Here is a 23,410-nt window from a genome sequence, read left to right on the forward strand (position 1 = left end):
CTGACTTGGCTAAACATGGAGTGACTTGGCTAAACTTGGACTGATTTGGCTAAACTTGGACTGACTTGGCTACAATTGGACTGACTTGGCTAAACTTGGACTGACTTGGCTAAACATGGACTGACTTGGCTAAACTTGGACTGACTTGGCTAAACATAGACTGACTTGGCTAAATATGTCATGACTTGGCTAAGCATGGACTGACTTGGCTAAACTTGGACTGACTTGGCTAAACATAGACTGACTTGGCTAAACTTGGACTGACTTGGCTAAACTTGGACTGACTTGGCTAAAATTGGACTGACTTGGCTAAACTTGGACCGATTTGGCTAAACATGGACTGACTTGGCTAAACTTGGACTGACTTGGCTAAACATAGACTGACTTGGCTAAACTTGGATGTACTTGGCTAAATTTGGACTGACTTGGCTAAACATGGACTGACTTGGCTAAACTTGGACTGACTTGGCTAAATATGGACTGATCTGGCTAAACTTGGACTGACTTGGCTAAACATAGACTGACTTGGCTAAACATAGACTGACTTGGCTAAACATGGACTGACTTGGCTAAACTTGGACTGACTTGGCTAAACATGGACTGACTTGGCTAAACTTGGACTGACTTGGCTAAACTTGGACTGACTTGGCTAAACATGGTCTGACTTGGCTAAACATGGTCTGACTTGGCTAAACATGGACTGACTTGGCTAAACATGGACTGACTAGGCTAAACATGGACTGACTTGGCTTAACATGGACTGACTTTGCTAAACTTGGACTGACTTGGCTAAACATGGAGTGACTTGGCTAAACTTGGACTGATTTGGCTAAACTTGGACTGACTTGGCTACAATTGGACTGACTTGGCTAAACTTGGACTGACTTGGCTAAACATGGACTGACTTGGCTAAACTTGGACTGACTTGGCTAAACATAGACTGACTTGGCTAAATATGTACTGACTTGGCTAAGCATGGACTGACTTGGCTAAACTTGGACTGACTTGGCTAAACATAGACTGACTTGGCTAAACTTGGACTGACTTGGCTAAACTTGGACTGACTTGGCTAAAATTGGACTGACTTGGCTAAACTTGGACCGATTTGGCTAAACATGGACTGACTTGGCTAAACTTGGACTGACTTGGCTAAATATGGACTGATCTGGCTAAACTTGGACTGACTTGGCTAAACATAGACTGACTTGTCTAAACATGGACTGACTTGGCTAAACTTGGACTGACTTGGCTAAACATGGACTGACTTGGCTAAACTTGGACTGACTTGGCTAAACATGGTCTGACTTGGCTAAACATGGTCTGACTTGGCTAAACATGGACTGACTTGGCTAAACATGGACTGACTAGGCTAAACATGGACTGACTTGGCTTAAAATGGACTGACTTGGCTAAACTTGGACTGACTTGGCTAAACATAGACTGACTTGGCTAAACTTGGACTGACTAGGCTAAACTTGGTCTGACTTGGCTACAGGGATCCAAGGGATTTTTCAGGGAAGGCAACTTTGTGGTTCAGGTAGGGACTGGGGTGGCGGGGGCAGGGGAGAATATGTTTTAAAAAGGCGTGGGGATATTGTTCCCCCTTAATTTAATATGTGATCCATGAATGTAATAACATGTCTTATTGGGAAAAGTAACTTTGGGGCAAAATAAATTCCACATTGATTGAAATGGCTCTTATGAGCAATATTAGATTAGCTTAGGTATAGGATCCGTTATCTGGAAACCCATCATCCAGAAAGCTCCAAATTACGAGAAGGCCATCTCCCATAGTCTCCATTTTAATCAAATACAGATATGAAATCCATTACCCGGAAACCCATTATCCAGAAATCTCTGAAATATGGAAAAGTCATCTACCATAGACTACATTTTAATCAAATACAGGTATGGGATCCAGTATCCGAAAAAAAACATAATCCATAAAGCTCAGCATTAAGGGAAGGACATCTACCATGGGCTACATTACAATCGAATACGAAATCGAGGTATGGGATCCATTATCCAGTAACCCATTATCCAGAAAGCTCAGAGTCACGGGATGGTCATCTCCCATAGACTTCATTTTAATTCAATAATTCAAATTTTTAAAAATGATTTCCTTTTTCTGTGTAATAATAAAACAGTAGCTTGTACTTGATCCCAACTAAGATATAATTAATCCTTATTGGAAGCAAAACCAGCCTATTGGGTTTATTTAATGTTTATATGATTTTCTATTAGACTTAAAAACCCAGGTCACGAGCATTCTGCATAACAGGTCCCACACCTGAATATTATTATTCTAATCTACTAGTAAATATTTTGCTTTCAATGTTCATTGGGAAACCATTCATTTAACGACATATTGTTTATCATCGTTATTATTTTCCCAGGCAATGAAATGGGTCACTTCTTCTTTCATTGCCGTCCTGAGAATGTAGATGTTTATGTGAGGGAGCGGGTGAGGGGTGAGGTGGAAGCTTTACACATTCTGAGAAGTGACTGAGGGATGTAACAAGGTCTGACAATCCTCCTGGGGGAGTTGCCGAGCCACAGACTGAGGTAGCCCGCAGGTAAGCTTGTTCTGCTGTGATATAAGCAGAGCTGCCTGTGCACTTCTCAGTGTTGCCATTATCTGCACTCAATGAAGGTGTTGCTGCACTCCACTCCTGAACCCAATCCAATAGCCACAATCCCAGGAAAGGATCAGTGATCAGAACTTCAGAGGAACCACAGAGCAGCAGGATTCATCTCACCTCCTTTGATCCTGCACAACAATCTTTGCACAACTAGACGACCCTGCCTCTTGGGAACATGAACAGATCCAAAACCTTTGGCAAAATTAGGAAAAGGCTTGAAGAAGCCAAAAACAAATGGGCCCGACTGTGCAAAGTAGAATACAGCTACAACGAGAGCGCCCGATTGGCTACCGATGCCCTTTTGGACGGTGGGGTGGAAGACTATGAGAAAGTCCTCAATGAAGAAGGAGAGGTGGACTTTCTCTCTGGAGATGAGATCCAGTATATAATGAAGAACATCAAGGAGCCCATGTATTCTAATGATAACCAGACAGAAGGGGAGTGCGGTTCAGCGGCCAATGGAAACAAATCAGAGTGTTTCTACCCTATGAATTCGGATAAGAGTGAACCGGTGTCTACGTTACACAACTGGAGTGCGGAGGAGAAGCCTTATCTGAAGGACAAGTCCAGTGCCACCGTCTACTTCCAGACGGACAAAACCAACAATGTGAGGGAAACCATCCGCCGATGTATTCACAGAACCACCCAGGTACAGTACCAAACCGGGTCGCGTTCACTAGCGTGTCCCCCAATTACTGTGTGGTGCAATGTGGGGTTACTCTCATGGGATTCAACCCGAAAAACTTCTCTGAACTTTTTAGCCTATGATCAGGGGACAGATCTATCAAGGGTCCAATTGAAACTTTGACATTTTTGGCATTCAGAGTTTATTAAATAACCCCCTAAGGGGCATATTTATCAAGGGTAGAATTTACAGTTTATGAGAGTTTATAAAAAGTCCCATAAACTCGAAATTTGAAAAAAAAAAAACCTGTTGAATTACTGTTTTAAGTCAATGGGAGAGGTGCAGGGATCAGTTTGGAGATGTTTGCAGCCTTCTTGACATTCAAGTCGAGTTTGATCGAATTTTCGGCTCTTTTCAATTCATCCGAGTAAAAAAAAACTATTTTATTAATAAATTTAGACCAGTCGAACTTCTAGTTCTAGGAGTTTATGGAAGTTTTAGAAAACTCGCATGAATTTGAAATTCAACTCTTGATAAATGTGCCTCTAAGTGCCTAAGTGCACGAAATAGAATAATTGCTAGGGTTGTTAGGGTAATTTGGACCCTAGCAACCAGATTGCTAAAAATTGAAAACTCTAAAGCTGCTGACTAAAAAGTTCAAAAAGAAAAAAAAGTGTTGGTGGTTTGTAGAATAGAGTAAAAATACTTTGTGTCCAATTTCCTTGAAGTTGCTCTGCTGTTGAATCGGCAAAACAAAAAAGGTAACAGAACTTCAGCTGGTTACCTGAAAAATATTTATTCCAAGTTAACCACAACCTTAAATAAATGTTTTGCAGGTAACCTGCTGAAGTTCTGTTTCCTTTTTTTGTTTTGCTTAATAAAAAGCGAAATAACTCAAAAACCACAAATAAAAAATAAAAACCAATTGCAAATTGTCTCCGAATATCACTCTCTGCATCATATTAAAAGTTCATTTAGGGCATTGGCACAAGCAAAGATTTCGGGAGATTTAGTTGCCCCGCGACTAATCTCCTTTTCTTCAGGCGACTAATTTCCCCAAAAAGCCTTCCCACCGGCTAGACTCAAAATCGCCGGCGGGGTGGCACTTGGAATGCTTTGTTTTCCTAAATCGGCCAAAGTTGCCTCACAATAAAACTTCTTTTCAAACGTGCAGATTCTCTTCTCGCACCGCATCTGTTGAAGAACTGCAACTCCCACCAACTCCTGCTGCGTTGCTCTCGATGCTGGGAGTTGTATTACAGCAGCTGGAATGCCAGAGGTTCTCTATCCATGGCGATTCTTGGTCTCATCACAGACAAAAGGGTAAAGGCGAAAAAGCAACCAATTTCTTCATTTGCGTTTGCAGCAACTTCAAAGTTGATCATTTTCAATAATTAAAACAGTTGTGTGACAGTTGCAGGAAAAGCCGGAGTTGTATGATCATGTTACATACCTGTGCCTGCAGCAAATACAGAAGCAAAACTGTCTGTTTCACAAAACCACATCTGTTGTGGCTTTGCAGGTGATGAAGATAATGTGTTTACATGCCGTTAAAGAGGTGGTTCACCTTTAAGTTAACTCTTATTATATTATAGAATCTATGCATCTTTTCAATCGGTCTTCATTTTTTCTTTTTTATAGTTTTTTAATTATTTGCCTTCTTCTTCTGACGCTTTCCGGCTTCCTAATCGGGGTCACTGACCCCGTCCAAAAACAAATGCCCTGTTAAGCTACAAATGTATTGTTATTGCTACATTTTATTACTCCTCTTTCTATTCAGGACTATCCTATTCATATTCCAGTCTCTTATTCAAATCAATGCATGTTGCTAGGGTAATTAGGACCCTAGCAACCAGATTGCCGCTAGCTACAGAGCTGCTGAATAAAAAGCCAAATAACTCTAAAACCATAAATAGTAAAAGATGAAAAGCAAATTGTCTCAGAATATCACTCTCTACATCATACTAAACGTTAATTTAAAGGGGAACAACTTCAGGACTTTTTTGCTTGTTCAGACTTCATTGTATCCAAACTGATCATGTCACTCGGGAAACCCTCCAGTTCCATCTTTGGGTGAATTACAGAACCCGCTTGTTAGCAGTTCAGCAACAGCTACCGGGGGGGGCACAGGCTGGATTTCCCTGGGGATATTTAATTACAAGTCTGCTCTACACACTTATGGGCAGATTTATCATGGGTCGAATTGAAAATTCTAATTTTTAAATCCGAGTTTTGAGTTTATTTTAGTGTAATTCGAGTAGGGAATAGTCCAAATTCGATTCCAGTTTAAAAAAATTCAAAATTAAAATTTCGAAATGTATCATGTATTGTCCCTTTAAGAATTCGAAGTCGACTAATCACTATCTAAAACCTGCCCAATTGGTGTTTTAGCCTATGGGGGACCTCCTACAATCTATTTGGAGTCGTTTGATTCTAATTGAATTAGGGGCATATTTATGAAGGGTCGAATTTCAAATTGAAAAAACTTCGAAATTCGAATTTCAAAAAGATCAACCGAAACTAAGTAGAAGTTTTTTTGGTCGAATAAGTCCGTATTCGGCTGAATTCGAATTTGGCTGAATTCGAATCATACCAATCGAAGGAATAGCGCAATTGATCGAATTCGATTGGGAGTTTTTCCCCCCAAAAAACTTTGATCAATTGACTCTAAATAGGTTCTCGGAGGTCCCCCATAGGCTAAAACAGCAATTCCACAAGTTTTTACATGGCGAATGGTCAAAGTCGAATTTTTAAAGAGACGAGACATGATAAATTTCAATATTCGAATTTTCGATTTTTTTCCAAATTTGAATAGAATTTGGACTATTCCCTAGTCGAAGTACACAAAAAATAGCTTGAAATTCTATTGTATTTTTTCATTTGAAAATTCACCTCGACCTCTGATAAATCTGCCCCTTAGAGTTTGCAGGTCGATAATATTCACCCGTATTTAAAAAAATTAAAATTTTTTAATAAATTTTGATTGGTTGGTTTTTTTTTCCAAATTTCGAGTTTATGGGACTTTTTATAAACTCCCATAAACTGTAAATTCTACACTTGATAAATATGCCCCTTAGGGGGTTATTTAATAAACTCTGAATGCCAAAAACCCATGCCATAAAATCCAAATTTTTGTGGAAAAATTTTTTTTTCTGAATTTATTATACCCCCAAGGATGTCTATTGACAATGCTCAAACCCTATATCCCCCCCTGGCGCAAGAACTTGCACAGTTAATCTCTGCTTTTCTCCAAAACTCCCATATCCTATGGACTTGTCTGAGCTTCAATGTATCATCAAGAAGGGTCATTTATGAACACGATGCTGAGTACAATTTATGGAAGCAAATCGTCATTTTTGTTTTCCCAGAATTCATACCTCCAAACTGTCCCATTTTTAGAGGGACAGTCCCTCTTTTGACAGCTCAACCCGCAGTCCCTCGTTTGTACTGGAAAGTCCTGTTTTTCTCTGCACTGAACAGCCAGAAAAAGAAACAAAGTTTCTAACTTAATTGGCTTTGGGCAGAGAGCACAGAACAGCCACAACAGAAGATTAGATACATTTGTAACAATACAAATGTATCTAGATAAGCAAATAAGTAATTGTAACAATATAAGATAACAGATCCTTTGGGAGAAGTTAGACTCACAGCTTAAAGGGCAATTCACCTTCATTAGCAAAACTGTAATAACTGGGGGGAAAAAACACAGAAATATGTTCAAACTTTTATAACCTGCCAAATTTTGTAAAATAAACACGGTAATTAGGGGGGGTGGCCACAAAAATGGGTGTGGTCAAAAAATGTCATCATGCTACGTGCAGCAACTTTTTTGTCCCTCTTTTTATTTCCAAAATGTTGGGAGGTGTGAGAATTCAGTACGGACACAGTTGGAGGTGCTGATATAGTCAAGTCCATGGGTGATACTAATGCACAACAAGCAATATGGGTCATAGTCTTTACTGGGAGACAATTCAGCATCCCACTCATTCTGCTCATGGCCTGTACAAAGAGACACCTGGGTTCTGCCCTGTACAACTCACTGCTTGTGTAAACTTGTCTTTAGAGCTAGCACTCTTGTGTGGCCACTACGTGCCTGTTGGCAAATAGACTGGAGGTCAGTGACGGTGGATAACCAGTTGGGCAGATTAATCTCATCCAGGGGCAGGTTGGCTTTATCTATGGGATCAGTGAGCTTGAGCTGCTGCCTCATCCATCACAGATACAAAGGATTATTGATTTCACAAGTGAGGGTGGAGAGCGTTTCTCCAGTGACTGAAATGAATAATGTATTAATGCATCTCATTTGAAATGTAATGTTGTTGTCTTTTTGTTATGGAGGGGCCCAGAGCAAAACAGAAACAAGGGGACCAACCTACGGACATTGTTGAAATGCAACTGAAGGGCTGGTGTTTGGGCAACACTAATATAAACATTTACTGAACAAAAAGTTTGGCCTAACTTGTTCTACTGACACTTGTCCTGTCGCCAATTTCTACTGACACCAAGTTATCCTGCTGTCACTAAATTGTCCTGCTGTCACCGACTTCTCCTACTGACACCAATTTGCCCTACTGATTCCAATTTCCATCTCATTCTGCTACCCTATATCTTCTCAGTTTTTACTAACAATAACTGCTACTCATCAAGGGTCCAGGGCAGTTGTTACTATTTGCACTCCCCCCAGATCTATATACAGGATAAATAAAAAAAAATCCCATTTGTGTTCCTTTCAGGTTTTGGCTATACTGATGGATGAGTTCACGGATGCTGAAATTTTCTGTGATGTGCTGGAGGCAGCGAACAAGAGAAACATATTTGTCTACTTGCTCCTTGATGCAAACAAACTGCATCTCTTTACCCAAATGTGTGAAAAACTGCAAGTTAGAGACCTTCATATGAAGGTATATCTATCTATCTATCTATCTGTTTATCTGTAATATATCTATCTATCTATCTATCTATCTATCTATCTATCTATCTATCTACCTATCTATTTATCTATCTCTATCTATCTCTCTATCTATCTCTCTATCTATCTATCTATCTGTCTGTCTATCATCTATCTATCTATCTATCTATCTATCTATCCGTTTATCTGTCATCTATCTATCTATCTATCTATCATCTATCAATCTATCTATCTATCTATCTATCTATCTATCTATCTATCTATCTATTATCTATCTATCTATCTATCTATCTATCTATCTATCTATCTATCTGTTTATCTGTCATCTATCTATCTATCTATCTATCTATCTATCTATCTATCTATCTATCTATCTATCATCTATCAATCTATCCATCATCTATCTATCTATCTATCTATTATCTATCTATCTATCTATCATCTATCTATCTATCCATCATCTATCTATCTATCTATCTATCTATCTATCTATCATCTATCAATCTATCTATCTATCTATTATCTATCTATCTATCTATCTATCATCTATCTATCTATCTATCTATCTATCTATCTATCTGTCTGTCTGTCTGTCTATCATCTATCTATCTATCTATCTATCTATCTATCCGTTTATCTGTCATCTATCTATCTATCTATCATCTATCAATCTATCTATCTATCTATCTATCTATCTATCTATCTATCTATCTATTATCTATCTATCTATCTATCTATCTATCTATCTATCTATCTATCTATCTGTTTATCTGTCATCTATCTATCTATCTATCTATCTATCATCTATCAATCTATCCATCATCTATCTATCTATCTATTATCTATCTATCTATCATCTATCTATCTATCCATCATCTATCTATCTATCTATCTATCTATCTATCTATCTATTATCTATCTATCTATCTATCTATCTATCTATCTATCTATCTATCATCTATCTATCTATCTATCTATCTATCTATCTATCTATCTATCTATCATCTATCTATCTATTTATCTATCTGTCTGCTGTCTATTATCTATCTATCTATCTCTCTCTCACTCTCTCTCTCTCTCTCTCTCTCTCTCTCTCTCTCTCTCTCTATCTATCTATCTATCTATCTATTTATCAGAGGTCTGTCTATATCAGTCGCTCTACTATCAGTTTATCAGTATTGTCTATCTGTATTATCTATTTACACTCTATAAAAACTCTGTAGTCATAGAAAGGCCAATATTCTGGATAGAATTGCAGACATCAACAATGAACAGTTTTTATTAATCCGACAAACCCTGTTACTCAAACACTTGAAATAAAATGATACTTAATAAGTCCCTTTGTCAATACTGTACAAGTTAACTCAGCATTAAATCAACAATCTATTGCAGCGATGAGTGACAAAGGGCCAAGTAAATACAAAGAATGCATTGATAACTGTGCCCTACATTCAACCTGGAGTAACAGGAGACAGAGCGCAATAGTTTTGCTGCAAAGTCATTTTTTGAATCCTGAAGAATCAGCTCAGTTACAGCCAATAGAAACGTAGCAAGTCTCTACATTGTGGGTAAAGTCACAAAGTTTGCACCATGAATAGTAAATGTTAGGAACTGATCATCAATCCCCTTGTCCTTATTGTCCACTCCTTCCTGACCTTGGTGTTCTACCCAAGCTCCCCTTTGATCAAGCTTTGGTTTAGGTTTACTTTGGGCTAAACATCTAGTCCTGTTTTTAAGGGGACAGTGGCCCTCTAAGGCAGCTCAGTTCAGTAAATAATTCTACGATTGCATTGATTCTTCCAGACTCCTGTGTTTTTCCTAGCATTCTATCATGCTGTTGTTTTTGTGCCATAACTTATTTTATTCCAAACCAAGATTAATTTGCTCTTCCACTTGGAAAGTTGACTCAACATAGACATCCATGATTTGTGTAGCGTTACTTAAAGGGATACTGACATGTGTTTTTTAGGTTAATAGTACTGCTTCAGCAGAATTCTGAACTGAAATCCGTTTTTCAAAAGAGCAAATAGATTTTTTAATATTTCATTTTGAAATTTGGCATTGGGCTAGACACATTGTCAAGTTTCCCAGGTGCCCTCAACCGTGTGTCTTGTGTTCTGAAAAATGTCAGTAGCTCTTTACTGTAACACTGAGAGTTGGAATAATATCATCCCCCTTATAAATATATAGGAAGACCGGTATTTTTTTTCCGGAAAAGGTGGTAACTCTATCAGCCGCCTATCAATAGAACAATGGACAGCTAACCAGATAGCAGCTCCCTGACACCTCTCCTGAAAGATTTGTTTGCATTTCTAAAATTTACATTTTCTCCCTATCCCCACCTAATGTTAGACACAAGAATAGCACCCAAGCAGGAAAAACCGACTTGGGTCGCATTGAAGTACAATTAGATGGGTGAAAAACAATAGCTGTCGCAAAGCAGTTCCATCCAGAAGTGATGGCTCCTTCTCAAAGCTCAGAATCAGGCACAGTGACCTGATATGGCCCGAGAGGGCTCCCTGTGCCTTGCTAGACTTACACATTATATAGTCACATTGTTGCCCAGACCCCAATATCTTTGCATTTACTTATGAAAACATTTGTGACATTGTAGGGACTTACTGACTGCCACTTACAATACTTACTCACTGATGTGTGGACAATTCTTGATCATAACAGGAACAAATAATATCTAATTGGGTCTCGCAAAAAAACAAAATTCCTCTTTTTGACCCTAGTCTTAGGGCATGTCTGCTTGAACACTTGCTGATCCATCAAAATACAAACTTTCTCCAACCTCTGAGCTGTCGGAGGTCAAACACTTGAAATTTCTCTGCAACCTTTGAACTTCCCAGCCGGCCTAACTTGATAGATCAAGAGGCAATAATCCGATCTTTTTTCTTTCTGTTTTTTTCAGAATATTTCCGTCAGAAGTGTAACTGGAGATGTTTACTGTGCGAAATCTGGCAAGAAGTTTGCAGGCCAAATTCATGAAAAATTCATCATATCTGACTGGAGATGCGTCTTGTCTGGTTCTTATAGGTGAGTTACATACATCTGGCTCTTCCCATCGCTACAAGTTGTTCATTATTAAAGTATTGTATGAGGGAGACCTATCTCTTGGGTGGAAATCAGTGTATTGACATTTACTGTCAAAATCACATAGAGTCAAGATCAGGAGAAAACATTTTAATGTCTCTTCTGTTGGTACTGACGCAGGAGCAAAAGGTGGTTGATTGATTGCCAGTTAGTAGAATAAGTGTTGTATTAATAAGGTTCTTTACATTGTGTTGTTGCTTGACATGATGCTTCTGTCATAGTCTTTACTGTAAGGGGAACATTTATTTAGGTTCGAGTTGTATTTTCCACAAAAAAATGTAGTGTATTTTGGAGTCCAAAAAAATTTTTTGACTCCAATTTTTTTTTTCGGTTTAAAAAAACTTGAATTTTTCAAGCTTTTACATTTTTTTTTAGATTTATTATACCCGATCCTGGAAATAGCTCAAATCCGAAAATACACCATCTAAAACTTGTCAAGGTCATGTAGAAGTCAATGGCAGAGGTCCCTTGAACCATCTGAAGATGTTAATAGCCTCCATGATGTCTGAGGTGTTTTGAAGGGTTTTGCCCTAAAACTCGATCAATTTGAGCGTTTCAGGTTTTTTTTTGGCGACAACTCGATCAATTCGAGTTTTTTTGTTGTTGACCCCTAACTTGCTGATTTTAGTTTTAACCATTCGAGTTTTTTCTGAAATTAGAAACCATTCGAGTTGCGAGTTAATTCAAGGTATAAAAATTTTTTCTAAAATTCAACCTTTGCTAAATAACCTCCTAAGAGTAGTGTCACAAAGATCTCTGGATGCTGCAAAGTAGTATAGTATTAGTATATTAGTATATAAGTTCTTCTAGAACAGTGATCACCAACCAGTGGCTCGTGAGCAACATGTTGCTCTCCTACCCCTTGGATGTTGCTCCCAGTGGCCTCAAAACAGGTGATTATTTTTGAATTCCAGGCTTGGAGGCAAGTTTTGGTTGTATAAAAACCAGGTGTACTGCCAAACAGACTCTCCTGTAGTCTGACAGTCCACATAGGGGTTACCAAATAGCCAATCACAGTCCATAATTGGCACCCCAGGAACGTTTTGCATACTTGTGTTGCTCTCCAACTTCTTTTACATTTCAGTGTGGCTCACAGGTAAAAAATGTTGGGGATCCCTCTCTAGAAGCAGACAGTCCAACTATAGGGGGAACTGGACCCACCATGAGATGTTATAGTTATAGTCCCCTACACAGGTTGGGCTTTGCTGTTGTAGAAGCATACTGTAGTACTGAAAATACTGTATTATCAATAAAGCAAGTTGTGCTTTACTGTCCTAGGAGGCAGGAAGGAGGGACAGGCCTGAGGAAGTACACAAGGCCTCCCCCAAACTTTACCAGCATGTTCAAGGTACACTACTGCCTTAAGGCCTCCATACACAGGTCGATAAAAGCTGCCGACAGACAGAGTTGGCAGCTTATTGGCCTGTGTGTGGGGCCATCCGACAGGCTTTCCCAATCGATATCTGGCAAGATCTTGATCGGGCAGGTTAAAAAATCCCATTGGCGCATCTGTGTGTTTATCTGTGTCCCGTGATCTGACCACCTGTATCTGATGCATTACGATCTGATCGTGGCGGCCCTAGGACCCACGATCGGATCAGCCCGATATCACCCACTTCAATGTGGGCATATCGGGGAGACATAAGCTCGTTTGGCGACCTTAAGAGCAGTGATTGTCAGACTTTGTTCAGGATCCACCTTTATTCACGAAACGTTTAGAGATCTAGTAACACATTGATTTATCAGTCATTCAGCCGTTGCTCCAACAATATCCAGGACAGTAAATAAATGTCCATCCCAATTCTCACCCTGACTGAGCATCAAGCTGGAAATTGAAATGCATCTAGAATAACAAATTGGCTTTTTCTCTAAATGTCATCCGAATGAGAATTCATACTCAGCCTCCTGTCACTGCTCAGGGCCCAACTGAAGGGAATGTGGCAGCTTTAAAGAGATGGTTCACCTGTAAGTTATCATTTAGTACATTATAGAATGGCCAGTTCTAAACAACATTTCAATTGGCCTGCGATATTTTTTTTTATTAGAGTTTGTGAATTATTTGTCTTCTTCTTTTTCCTCTTTCAAGCTTTTAAATGGGGGTCACTGACCCCATCTAAAAACAAATGCTCCATAAGGCTACACATTAATGGTAATTGCTAGAGTCACAAGATGGATCTGCTTGTGGCTCCTGGTGTTTAGCCAAGGGCTGCTCAGTTGATATTTAAACTGATATCCATCTTATGAATAATCTGAATTGTCAGAACATCAGAGGTGTTTGGTGGGTGCGTTCCGTTGCCACAACATTATCTGTTGTATTTGTGCAGATGTTGGGTGTGAACTCAAACTCCCTCGATGTGCCAGGCACCTGATATGTTATACAATATTCTCCTTGTTATGACAGAGCTGCGAATTAAATCAAAATATAGAGTATCTAGCCAAGAGTATCTAACAAGTAGATTCAGAGACACAGCTAATTTGTAATGAGTTTGATGTGGTGTTTGTGCGTTTGTTTGGCTTCTTTTTTGTACGTTTCCAAACTGGGTGTTGGAGTCCTAGGGGGGCCCATGCTTGGGGGCTTGTCTTTTGGACATTTACGGGGAGATAAGGGGCAAAATTATATTTGCTGTGTGTAACCTTGTTGTAAGCAAAGCCCATAACAAATGGGTGTATTTACAGTTGCATAAAAAGATGAACATTGGGATTCAGTGGTACAGGTATGGGACCTGTTATCCAGAATGCTCGGGCCTGGGGTTTTCCAGATAACGGATCTTTCCATAATTTGGATCTTCATACCTTAAGTCTACTAGAAAATCATGTAAACATTAAATAAACCCAATAGGCTGGTTTTGCTTCCAATAAGGATTAATTATATCTCAGTTGGGATCCAGTACAAGCTACTGTTTTATTATTACACCGAAAAGAGAAATCATTTTTAAAATTTTTAATTATTTGGATAAAATGGAGTCTATGGGAAATTGTCTTTCTATAATTCAGAGCTTTCTGGGTAATGGGTTTCTGGATAACGGATTCCAAACCCGTACTTACTCTTTTTTACTTGGCCTCGCAGGAAACAAACCCAAAATAAAATATTTGCAGATGCAGCTATGGAACCTTCTATACAAAATGCTCGGGACCTAGGGTTTTCTGGATAAGGGGTCTTTTTTGTCATTTGGATCTCCATACTTTGTCTGCTAAAAAATCAGTTAAACATTAACTAAACCCAGTGATGAAAAAGGATAAAAAATTTTCCAAGTTGCTTAGAATTAGCCATTCTATAACATACTAAAAGTTAATTTAAAGGTGAACCCCCCCCTTTAACAAGGTTCAGTTATCCTGCCCGTGACTAGGTTTCCAAGGAAGAGGTTGAGATTTGAAAAACCCATAATTGTATTTAATCAAGACCATACAAGACTATGCTGTTACTCAGCATTTGTTGTGATTTGCCAAATAAGTAAAAACATTTTTTTAAAAAAAGTACATTTACTGTAAGCCAGCACAAGGTAGTGCTTGTGCTGTTACTTTGCTGAAAAAGGGTGGTTGCCCTTTAAGTTAACTTTTAATATGTTATAGAATGTAACATTTCAGTTGGTCTTCCTTATTAATTTTTTCTTGTTTTTGAATTATTTGCCTTCTTGTTATTTGGACCCTCGCAACCATATTGCTGAAATTGCAAACTGGAGAGCTGCTGAATAAAAAGCCAAATAACTCAAAAACCAAAACTAATACAAAAAAACCCCCAATGAAAACCAGTTGTAAACTATCTTAGAATATCACTCTCTATATCAGGGACCCCAACCTTTTATACCTGTGAGCCAGGAGATGTCAAACAAGGGTTGTGATTGGCTATTGGTAACCCCTATGTGGACTGGCAGCCTATAGGAGACTCTGTTTGGCAGTACAGCTGTTTTTTTATACAACTAAAACTTGTCTCCAAGCCTGGAATTCACAAATAAGCTCCTGCTTTGAGGCCACTGGGAGCAACATCCAAGGGGTTGGGGAACAACATGTTACTCATGAGAAACAGGTTGGGGATCTCTGTTCTACACCATATTAAAATGTAACTCAAAAGTGAATAACCACTTTAAATCTCAACAGATAAACACCAGATTACTCTACTTAATATCTTCATTTTCGGAACAGGACTTACCACTTTTTTTATAAAAGATTCCAATGGCTGTGGTTTGTTGGCAAAAATGAACAACAGGTGGCGCTGTTGTTTTATTTATTCATTATATTAGAAAAGTGACAACTGCTAATATCTTGAAAACTACAAAAAAAAGTAAATTACGAAACTTCTTAGAAGGGCAGTCTGAGCAATTTTACTTTCATTCAAGGGGCTGGAATTGTGGGGAAAAAGCACTGCATTGTGGGCAATTTGAACACTGAATTGAACTTTACACACTGGATAAATGAGCCCTATAGAAGAGTGTTGATGTTATGAGAAAGCTTTATAGGACTCCTGTTGTAGATGGAAAGGAAAGAGAACCAGTTATGGGACTACAGGAACATAAACCAAAATACTATTTATATAAGTGTTTTTATTGTTCTCCCCGGTCTCTGCATTAATAAGGTTTCCAGCCCATCTTTTAGTGTTGTGAATCAGTCAACAGATGCTTAAAACCTGTCCGGAATTATTAGGAATTATTAGTATGCAAATTGTGATTTATGACTCCGCTAATCCTTATTTTATATTTTTGGCACTAATTCTTATTTATTATCTAAACGTTGGAAGGTACATTTGTAGCCTGTGCCAGGACTGGGTGTAGCCTTCATGCACCATTGCTTCACTTAACAATCAGTTTGCTTATAGAATGTATGTATTGCTCTAGTCCAGGGGTAGGCAACCCGCGGCTCCGGAGCCTCATGCGGCTCTTCATCTTGCTTGCTGTGGCTCGGTCTTGCCTGTCACGCCGTCTATACAGCCCTCACACCTGCTGTCGGCTTCTTTAGTGTGTTGACCGCGGTAATCTAACGGTTATCTTACCGCGGTCGCACACTCAGGAAGCCGCCAGCAGGTGCGAGGGCTGTATAGACGGCGTGACAGGCAAGACCGAGCCACAGCAAGATGATTCATCATGGTCCTTACCATGGTCACATACTCAAGACAAGAGAGGGAAGATCAGCATGGAGCTTCAGAAACAGAAATCACATTAAACAGACGAGAACACTAGCATTTAATAGGGCTATTTACTGTTTAATTAAATTCAAACTAGGCCTACACATACACATTGCACTTCTGTTTGTTGTCTGTAGTTAAAAAAGGGTTAAAACTTTTAAAATTTTATAAGATGTGTTATGTTTTGCAGCTCCAGACTATTTTTCTTTAGTGGAAGAGGGGGCAAAATGGCTCTTTTGATAGTAAAGTTTGCTGCCCCCTGCCCTAGTCTCTCCATCCCTCAGCTTTATTAGCTCTATCAGAGGTTACATTGGAGATAAGGGGGCCCAATGCAACTGTGTGAATATAGAGCATCAACTTAATCACCTCTTGCAAACACCACTCATAATATTTATGGTTATAATAGTCTCTGGGGTGGCTGTCGGATAGCAGGTATAGTAGGGAGAAATGGTGCCTATAGTAACAGTGGGATAATAGTCTCTGGGAAGGGAGTGTGACTGTGGGATAGCAGGTATAGTAGGGAGAGATGGTGCCTATAGTAACAGTGGATAATAGTCTCTGGGAAGGGAGTGTGACTGTGGGATAGCAGGTATAGTAGGGAGAGATGGTGCCTATAGTAACAGTGGATAATAGTCTCTGGGAAGGGAGTGTGACTGTGGGATAGCAGGTATAGTAGGGAGAGATGGTGCCTATAGTAACAGTGGATAATAGTCTCTGGGAAGGGAGTTTGACTGTGGGATAGCAGGTATAGTAGGGAGAGATGGTGTCTATAGTAACAGTGGGATAATAGTCTCCCGGAAGGGAGTGTGGGATAGCAGGTATTGTAGGAATAGATGGTGCCTATAGTAACAGTGGATAATAGTCTCTGGGAAGGGAGTGTGACTGTGGGATAGCAGGTATAGTAGGGAGAGATGGTGTCTATAGTAACAGTGCGATAATAGTCTCTGGGAAGGGAGTGTGACTGTGGGATAGCAGGTATAGTAGGGAGAGATGGTGTCTATAGTAACAGTGGATAATAGTCTCTGGGAAGGGAGTGTGACTGTGGGATAGCAGGTATAGTAGGGAGAGATGGTGCCTATAGTAATAGTGGGATAATAGTCTCTGGGAAGGGAGTGTGGCTGTGGGATAGCAGGTATAGTAGGGAGAGATGGTGCCTATAGTAACAGTGGGATAATAGTCTCTGGGAAGGGAGTGTGACTGTGGGATAGCAGGTATAGTAGGGAGAGATGGTGCCTATAGTAACAGTGGATATTAGTCTCTGGGAAGGGAGTGTGACTGTGGGATAGCAGGTATAGTAGGGAGAGATGGTGTCTATAGTAACAGTGGGATAATAGTCTCTGGGAAGGGAGTGTGACTGTGGGATAGCAGGTATAGTAGGGAGAGATGGTGCCTATAGTAACAGTGGATATTAGTCTCTGGGAAGGGAGTGTGACTGTGGGATAGCAGGTATAGTAGGGAGAGATGGTGTCTATAGTAACAGTGGGATAATAGTCTCTGGGAAGGGAGTGTGACTGTGGGATAGCAGGTATAGTAGGGAGAGATGGTGCCTGTAGTAACAGTGGGATAATAGTCTCTGGGAAGGGAGTGTGACTGTGGGATAGCAGGTATAGTAGGGAGAGATGTTGTCTATAGTAACAGTGGATAATAGTCTCTGGGAAGGGAGTGTGACTGTGGCATAACAGGTATAGTAGGGAGAGATGGTGCCTATAGTAACAGTGGGATAATAGTCTCTGGGAAGGGACTTTGGGAGAGATTAAGAATGGAAAACATAGGGATTTAAGCGGTTGTATTTAAAGGTTTAAGGTTTTAATATAGTGACAATTTAGGAGATGAAGGTGTATACAACCTACAGCTCTCCAGATCTTCAACTAAACTCCCATTACCCTAAACAGCTGTTTTAAAACAGTATTTAGTCATTTGTTTTTGATTCCTGCATACAAATGTACAACTGATATCTATATCAGGGGAGGGAAGATTGTGCTTCTCAGTGTCAGGATCCTGCTCGGTGCTACACAGGTCCAGGTGCAAAGCCCAAACCCCTGGAAGGCTGTAGGGATTTATACGAGTCTCATTACTAAATCAGATCATGTTGAGCACAAATCCCTAAACTTGAAGATTGCAGAATAAATTCACATAAAAGAAGAATTTTCCTTTAAATGAATGGGGTTGAATGGGTTTCTTGTGTTGATGCCGGAGGGCAGAGCAATACAAACACCATAATAAACTGTCGTTAGGATTATTCCGTATCTCGTCTTCCATGTTCCTACATGTTCCTAATTACCAGTCGTTGTGAGAAAGTATTTGGAGATCCCATGTGCCTGTGTGGCTGATGTTGCAGTTGGCAGATCAGATTTTGGGAACGGATTTTACAGGAAAATCAAGGAACAAAATGAAAATCCCAGCCATTCTAGATTTCTAGATCTTGCCTGCCATCCTATATCTAATATGCCTAATTTCCAGAAGTATGTATACCAACTCCAGTTTGTAGGATTGGATTCAGGTCACAATGGGGCAGGACTGAGAACTTTCCTGTCGAAATGTGTGACTTGAGAGTGAGATGGATCCAGGCCAGACTTGCTTCTTATCATAGTCACAGTGGAGGTGATGAAGGTTTGAGAGATCCCAACTAGTATCAGCTCAACATTTGGATCTTGTTGCAGGAATAAAACATGTAGGTCATATACACGACTAAAACAAAGGCATAATATGTTCTGTGGTCAAAGTAGGGAAGTGATTGATCCATCATCAGAAATTCTCCATGGGACAGTAGGACTTCTTATTCTTTAAGTCAGTGATCCCCAACCAGGGGCTCAGGAGCAACATGTTCCTTACCAATCCATTAAATGTTGCTCCCAGTGGCCTCAAAGCAGTTGCTTATTTTTGAATTCCAGGCTTGGAGACAAGTTTTGGTTGTATAAAAACCAGATGTACTGCCAAACAGAGTCTCCTGTAGGCTAACAGTCCACATAGGGGCTACCAAATAGCCAATCACAGCCCTTATTTGGCAACTTTTCAAGCTTGTGTTGCTTCCAAACACATAGTAACCAGTAGTAACTCCAGCACACTGAGTGCATCACTATCCAGGCGCCTGCTCCTGCTATTACTGCCTTAAATACATAATTAGATATATATTTTCATGTTCTCTTTATTGAGTTATCCCACAGAGCTGTATAAACAAGTAGTCCTGTATTCTATTCTTATATACTTTTAAATACTTCAGAATTAAATTGCTATGCGCGCTGTGCCTAAGGTGCTGTATAAGTAGACGTGTATATATATATATATATATATATATATATATATATTCCAGTAAATGGACCCGCACTCTTTCATTTTGGTGAAATAAATCAATGTGCTTTATTCACAAATTCATCTGGAATATATCATAAAGCCTTGACCAACGCACCACCATCGACAATCTAAATCCGGGAGGAGTGCGTTCACTGTACTGACATTATATATATATATATAAAATAGGGAATTATCTGTTCTCAGTAGCAATCTACAATTAGGCGCCAGCCTCAGCCCAAAGGGGGGAATTATTTCTTTTGTATGGGACTGAATGGCCCAGGGAGATACATGACTATAGAACTAATCCTTGCCCAAAGCTGGAGTTTTTCATTGACTGACATCAAATGTAATACGTTTTATTTAGGGTTTAAAATATAGAAAGGTTCAGAGCTCCAAAAGCTGCACCCCATTTATAACCCAGGGCTGCTTTAAGCTGCCACAGACCATTGTTTATATTGAGCCACTTTATATTGCACTTGTATTTGAATCTCTGTGTCGATATGAACAAAAAATTCCCCCCCGAAAAACCTTTCCCTTGCATATGGGCAGATGCTCCCACATAGCAAGCTCTAATAATAGCTGCCCCTCCTTTATTTCTGCCAGCACTCTTGAGACTTACCCATACAGGTGCTCACATTATCTCACAGGCAGGTCAGTCCCTCCTAACACAGATAGAGCTCAAGGTTCTTTCTTCCTGCTTCCCAGGATGGTCTTCTCCTACAATTTATACTGTGCTATGGGTATGTCTTCTATCATGGGTTCCAAGACTGTGTTCCTCATTGATCTCACAGTGGTGGACTCCTCCTTCCCAACATCCATCAGGTTGCAGGCCAGAACCCACGTTCCAATGATATTACCACTGACTGTGGACACTGACCAACGACTTCCTTCTCTGCAGGGTTGGACTTTGTTGTCCTCTGCTGATATGCCCCTCTCTCCTGTAAGGGCAGAGCAAATATCTTTCTCTGTTCCTAAGCAATGATAGTAACTGGTGCCATATTGTTTTCCACTGGCATCACACAAGCCTTAGGGCTTACACAATAATCACTTGTTTGCTTTTACGACTAGAAAACTTCATTGATCGCATGGTGCCAATTAGCAAATATTATCAGCCAATAAAAGTGTCAGCAGCGGATTTTTCTTTAAACTAATTTCTGGTGCCACAGGAATCTGGTCTTGTGCCTGAGAGCTCAGCATCATGCAGAGAACTAGCTACATCTCATTAGATTAGACTTTCTCTAGATGTTATCCAATCAAGGTGGGGCCTATCCATCACATGGACCTCCTTTCTCTTGTGTATCTTTATAATTGGTACTTTGATGTATGTTGTGTTGTCTATACATGTATATCTTGTAAAATATATACTTATTAATGGTGCTAAGTGATGTTATCATCATTATTATTGGTCCTTAGTGATGTAATCTGTGTCACATTGTGGGTTGGGCAGATATATGGTACTTGGTGAAGTGATGGGCTCCGCACAGGGGCCTAATAGGATATTAATACACCTTTGTATATGATAGGGTTTTTTTAAAGACATTTTATGGCCATATTTTTAACCAAGATAATACACAATATTCTGCAACACTTTTTAGCTTTTCTAATAAATTTTCTCCTCTACTTTTCACAGCTTCACGTGGCTCTCAGGCCAGGTCCACAGGAACTTCTTGTACAAGTTTTCTGGAGTTGTGGTAGAGCTGTTTGATGAGGAGTTCAGGCACTTGTATGGGTCATCAAAGCCAGTCATGGGCTTGAAATCTCCAGCTCCCATGGCTCCTGTTCTGAGGCGAGAGGACAGTGGAGTGAGCGTTATGACTGACAGCACCCCGGAAAGTGTTAACACCACCTCAGAACCTTTCAGTAGTACATCAACTGCTAGCATCTCAAATGATTCTCAACGGCCCAAGTCTCCAGAGTCCACCGATCCAGTCTTAGCTTCTCCACCCAGATCTCCTGTGAGGTCTCCTCTGCAAAGGATGAATTCACTCCATGGATACCCTTCTCTGATATCTCCACCTCCTCAAAGCAACTACCAACCAAATTACTATCAAAGGAACTATGCCCCAGACTCTCCATCATCCTTCTTTAACAATAATGCCAACATTTATAGGTCTTTCCGGATGAGGCAAGATGACTTCAGCACGCCAAGGTTTAATCAAGGCTGGAGTTTATTTTCTAGATCCACCATGACCTAGTTTCTGGACTGCATTGACCATGGGGCAAAACATACCAATAATGAAAGTAGGAACCCAGCGAAAAGACTGTCAAGGGTTATAATGCTTCAAACCATAGCATTTGTTCATATAATTCTATGTATTTTTTAAATGTTTCTGTAAACATTGTACATTGAGATATTTTTGTAGTCTTTTAGACCATATTCTGGTGTAGAGCCATCTTTATTAGTTATCTGTATGTAACGGTTTTATTGTATTCTTAACAAAGCACTGCTTAATATACTTGTAAATAATAGCACATTAAAGGTATTTGAATCAGTGATGATTATTACACTTGCTCATCTAAATTGCTTGAGAATAGTCTCTTGTGTGTCTGAATGATGAACACGTGAGGGAATGAGTAGCGGAGAGGAAAGGGGAAGCTTATGGGTCTACCCAGCCCACCCCTCATAAAGGAAAGTGAAGGCAAACAGCACTGTATTCATGAGGCAGGCACAGTTCTTTGCACACCATTTTGGAATGCAATGACTTGTAGCTCGCAAACTCAATGACATAACTAACAGGGGTGCATGGGCTGTGATTGCACCCAGGTCTGATCTCATCAAGCAGCCCATCAGAGACATAGAGGGTGGATGGAGGACAGTAGGTAAAAGTTATCCATATAGGCACATTTTTCATGGGTGGAAGAGATTACGGGGGTTTAGGTGCAAATTCTGCACCCAGTCCAGTGCAGCTGTAGTTACACCACTGTGCAAAATGCAGGGCAGTTTTCTTATAAACCATGGGAAAAGTTTAAAGGGGCAGGGAAAACTGAAGGCAACTAATGTGGCAAAGTACCTGAGGCCAGCCCCTAAGTTTGGGATCGTCATAAACAAAGCTGCTTGAGTTCTGCATGGCTGGGAAGTAAGGCGGGGGCTCCCCCTGCTGTTCATAAGTATGATTGTTTCCCTGCAGAGCAGATAGGGACTGTCTGACAATTCCTATCCACAGCAGTAAATGAAGGGAGAATTTCACTGCATACAGTCAGGTTTCTTATAAAAACAATTTTTTTCTGGTGTAGAGCCATCTTTATTAGTTATCTGTATGTAACGGTTTTATTGTATTCTTAACAAAGCACTGCTAAATATACTTGTAAATAATGGCACATTAAAGGTATTTGAATTGGTGATGCCTATTACACTTGCTCATCTAAATTGCTTGAGAATAGTCTCTTGTACTATTAGTTATTGATTGGATACCCTGATGCTCCCTAATTTGTGTGTCTGAATGATGAACACGTGAGGGAATAAAGGGGAAGCTTATGGGGCTACCCAGCCCACCCCTCATAAAGGAAAGTGAAGGCAAACAGCACTGTATTCATGGGGCAGACACAGTTCTTTGCTCACCATTTTGGAATGCAATGACTTGTAGCTCGCAAACTCAATGACGTAACTAACAGGGGTGCATGGGCTGTGATTGCACCCAGGTCTGATCTCATCAAGCAGCCCATCAGAGACCTAGGGGGCAAATTCACTATGCGCCGAAGCGCCTAACGCTAGCGTCAATTCACTAGCG

At 39.9% G+C, this 23,410-nt stretch overlaps 1 protein-coding gene across 1 annotated transcript; it reads left to right on the forward strand.

Moving 5' to 3' along the window:
* The first annotated feature begins 2,645 nt into the window (after nucleotides 1-2,645).
* fam83a.L (family with sequence similarity 83 member A L homeolog) lies at nucleotides 2,646-22,176 on the forward strand. The gene is given in 4 exon segments (NM_001086494.1): nucleotides 2,646-3,291; nucleotides 8,001-8,168; nucleotides 11,094-11,218; nucleotides 21,313-22,176. Coding segments are annotated over 4 exon segments (1,332 nt in total). The 5' UTR covers nucleotides 2,646-2,817; the 3' UTR covers nucleotides 21,878-22,176.
* The last annotated feature ends 1,234 nt before the right edge of the window (nucleotides 22,177-23,410 follow it).

The sequence above is a fragment of the Xenopus laevis genome, chromosome 6L, assembly GCF_017654675.1.
Source record: "Xenopus laevis strain J_2021 chromosome 6L, Xenopus_laevis_v10.1, whole genome shotgun sequence".
In the NCBI taxonomy this organism is placed as follows: domain Eukaryota; kingdom Metazoa; phylum Chordata; class Amphibia; order Anura; family Pipidae; genus Xenopus; species Xenopus laevis.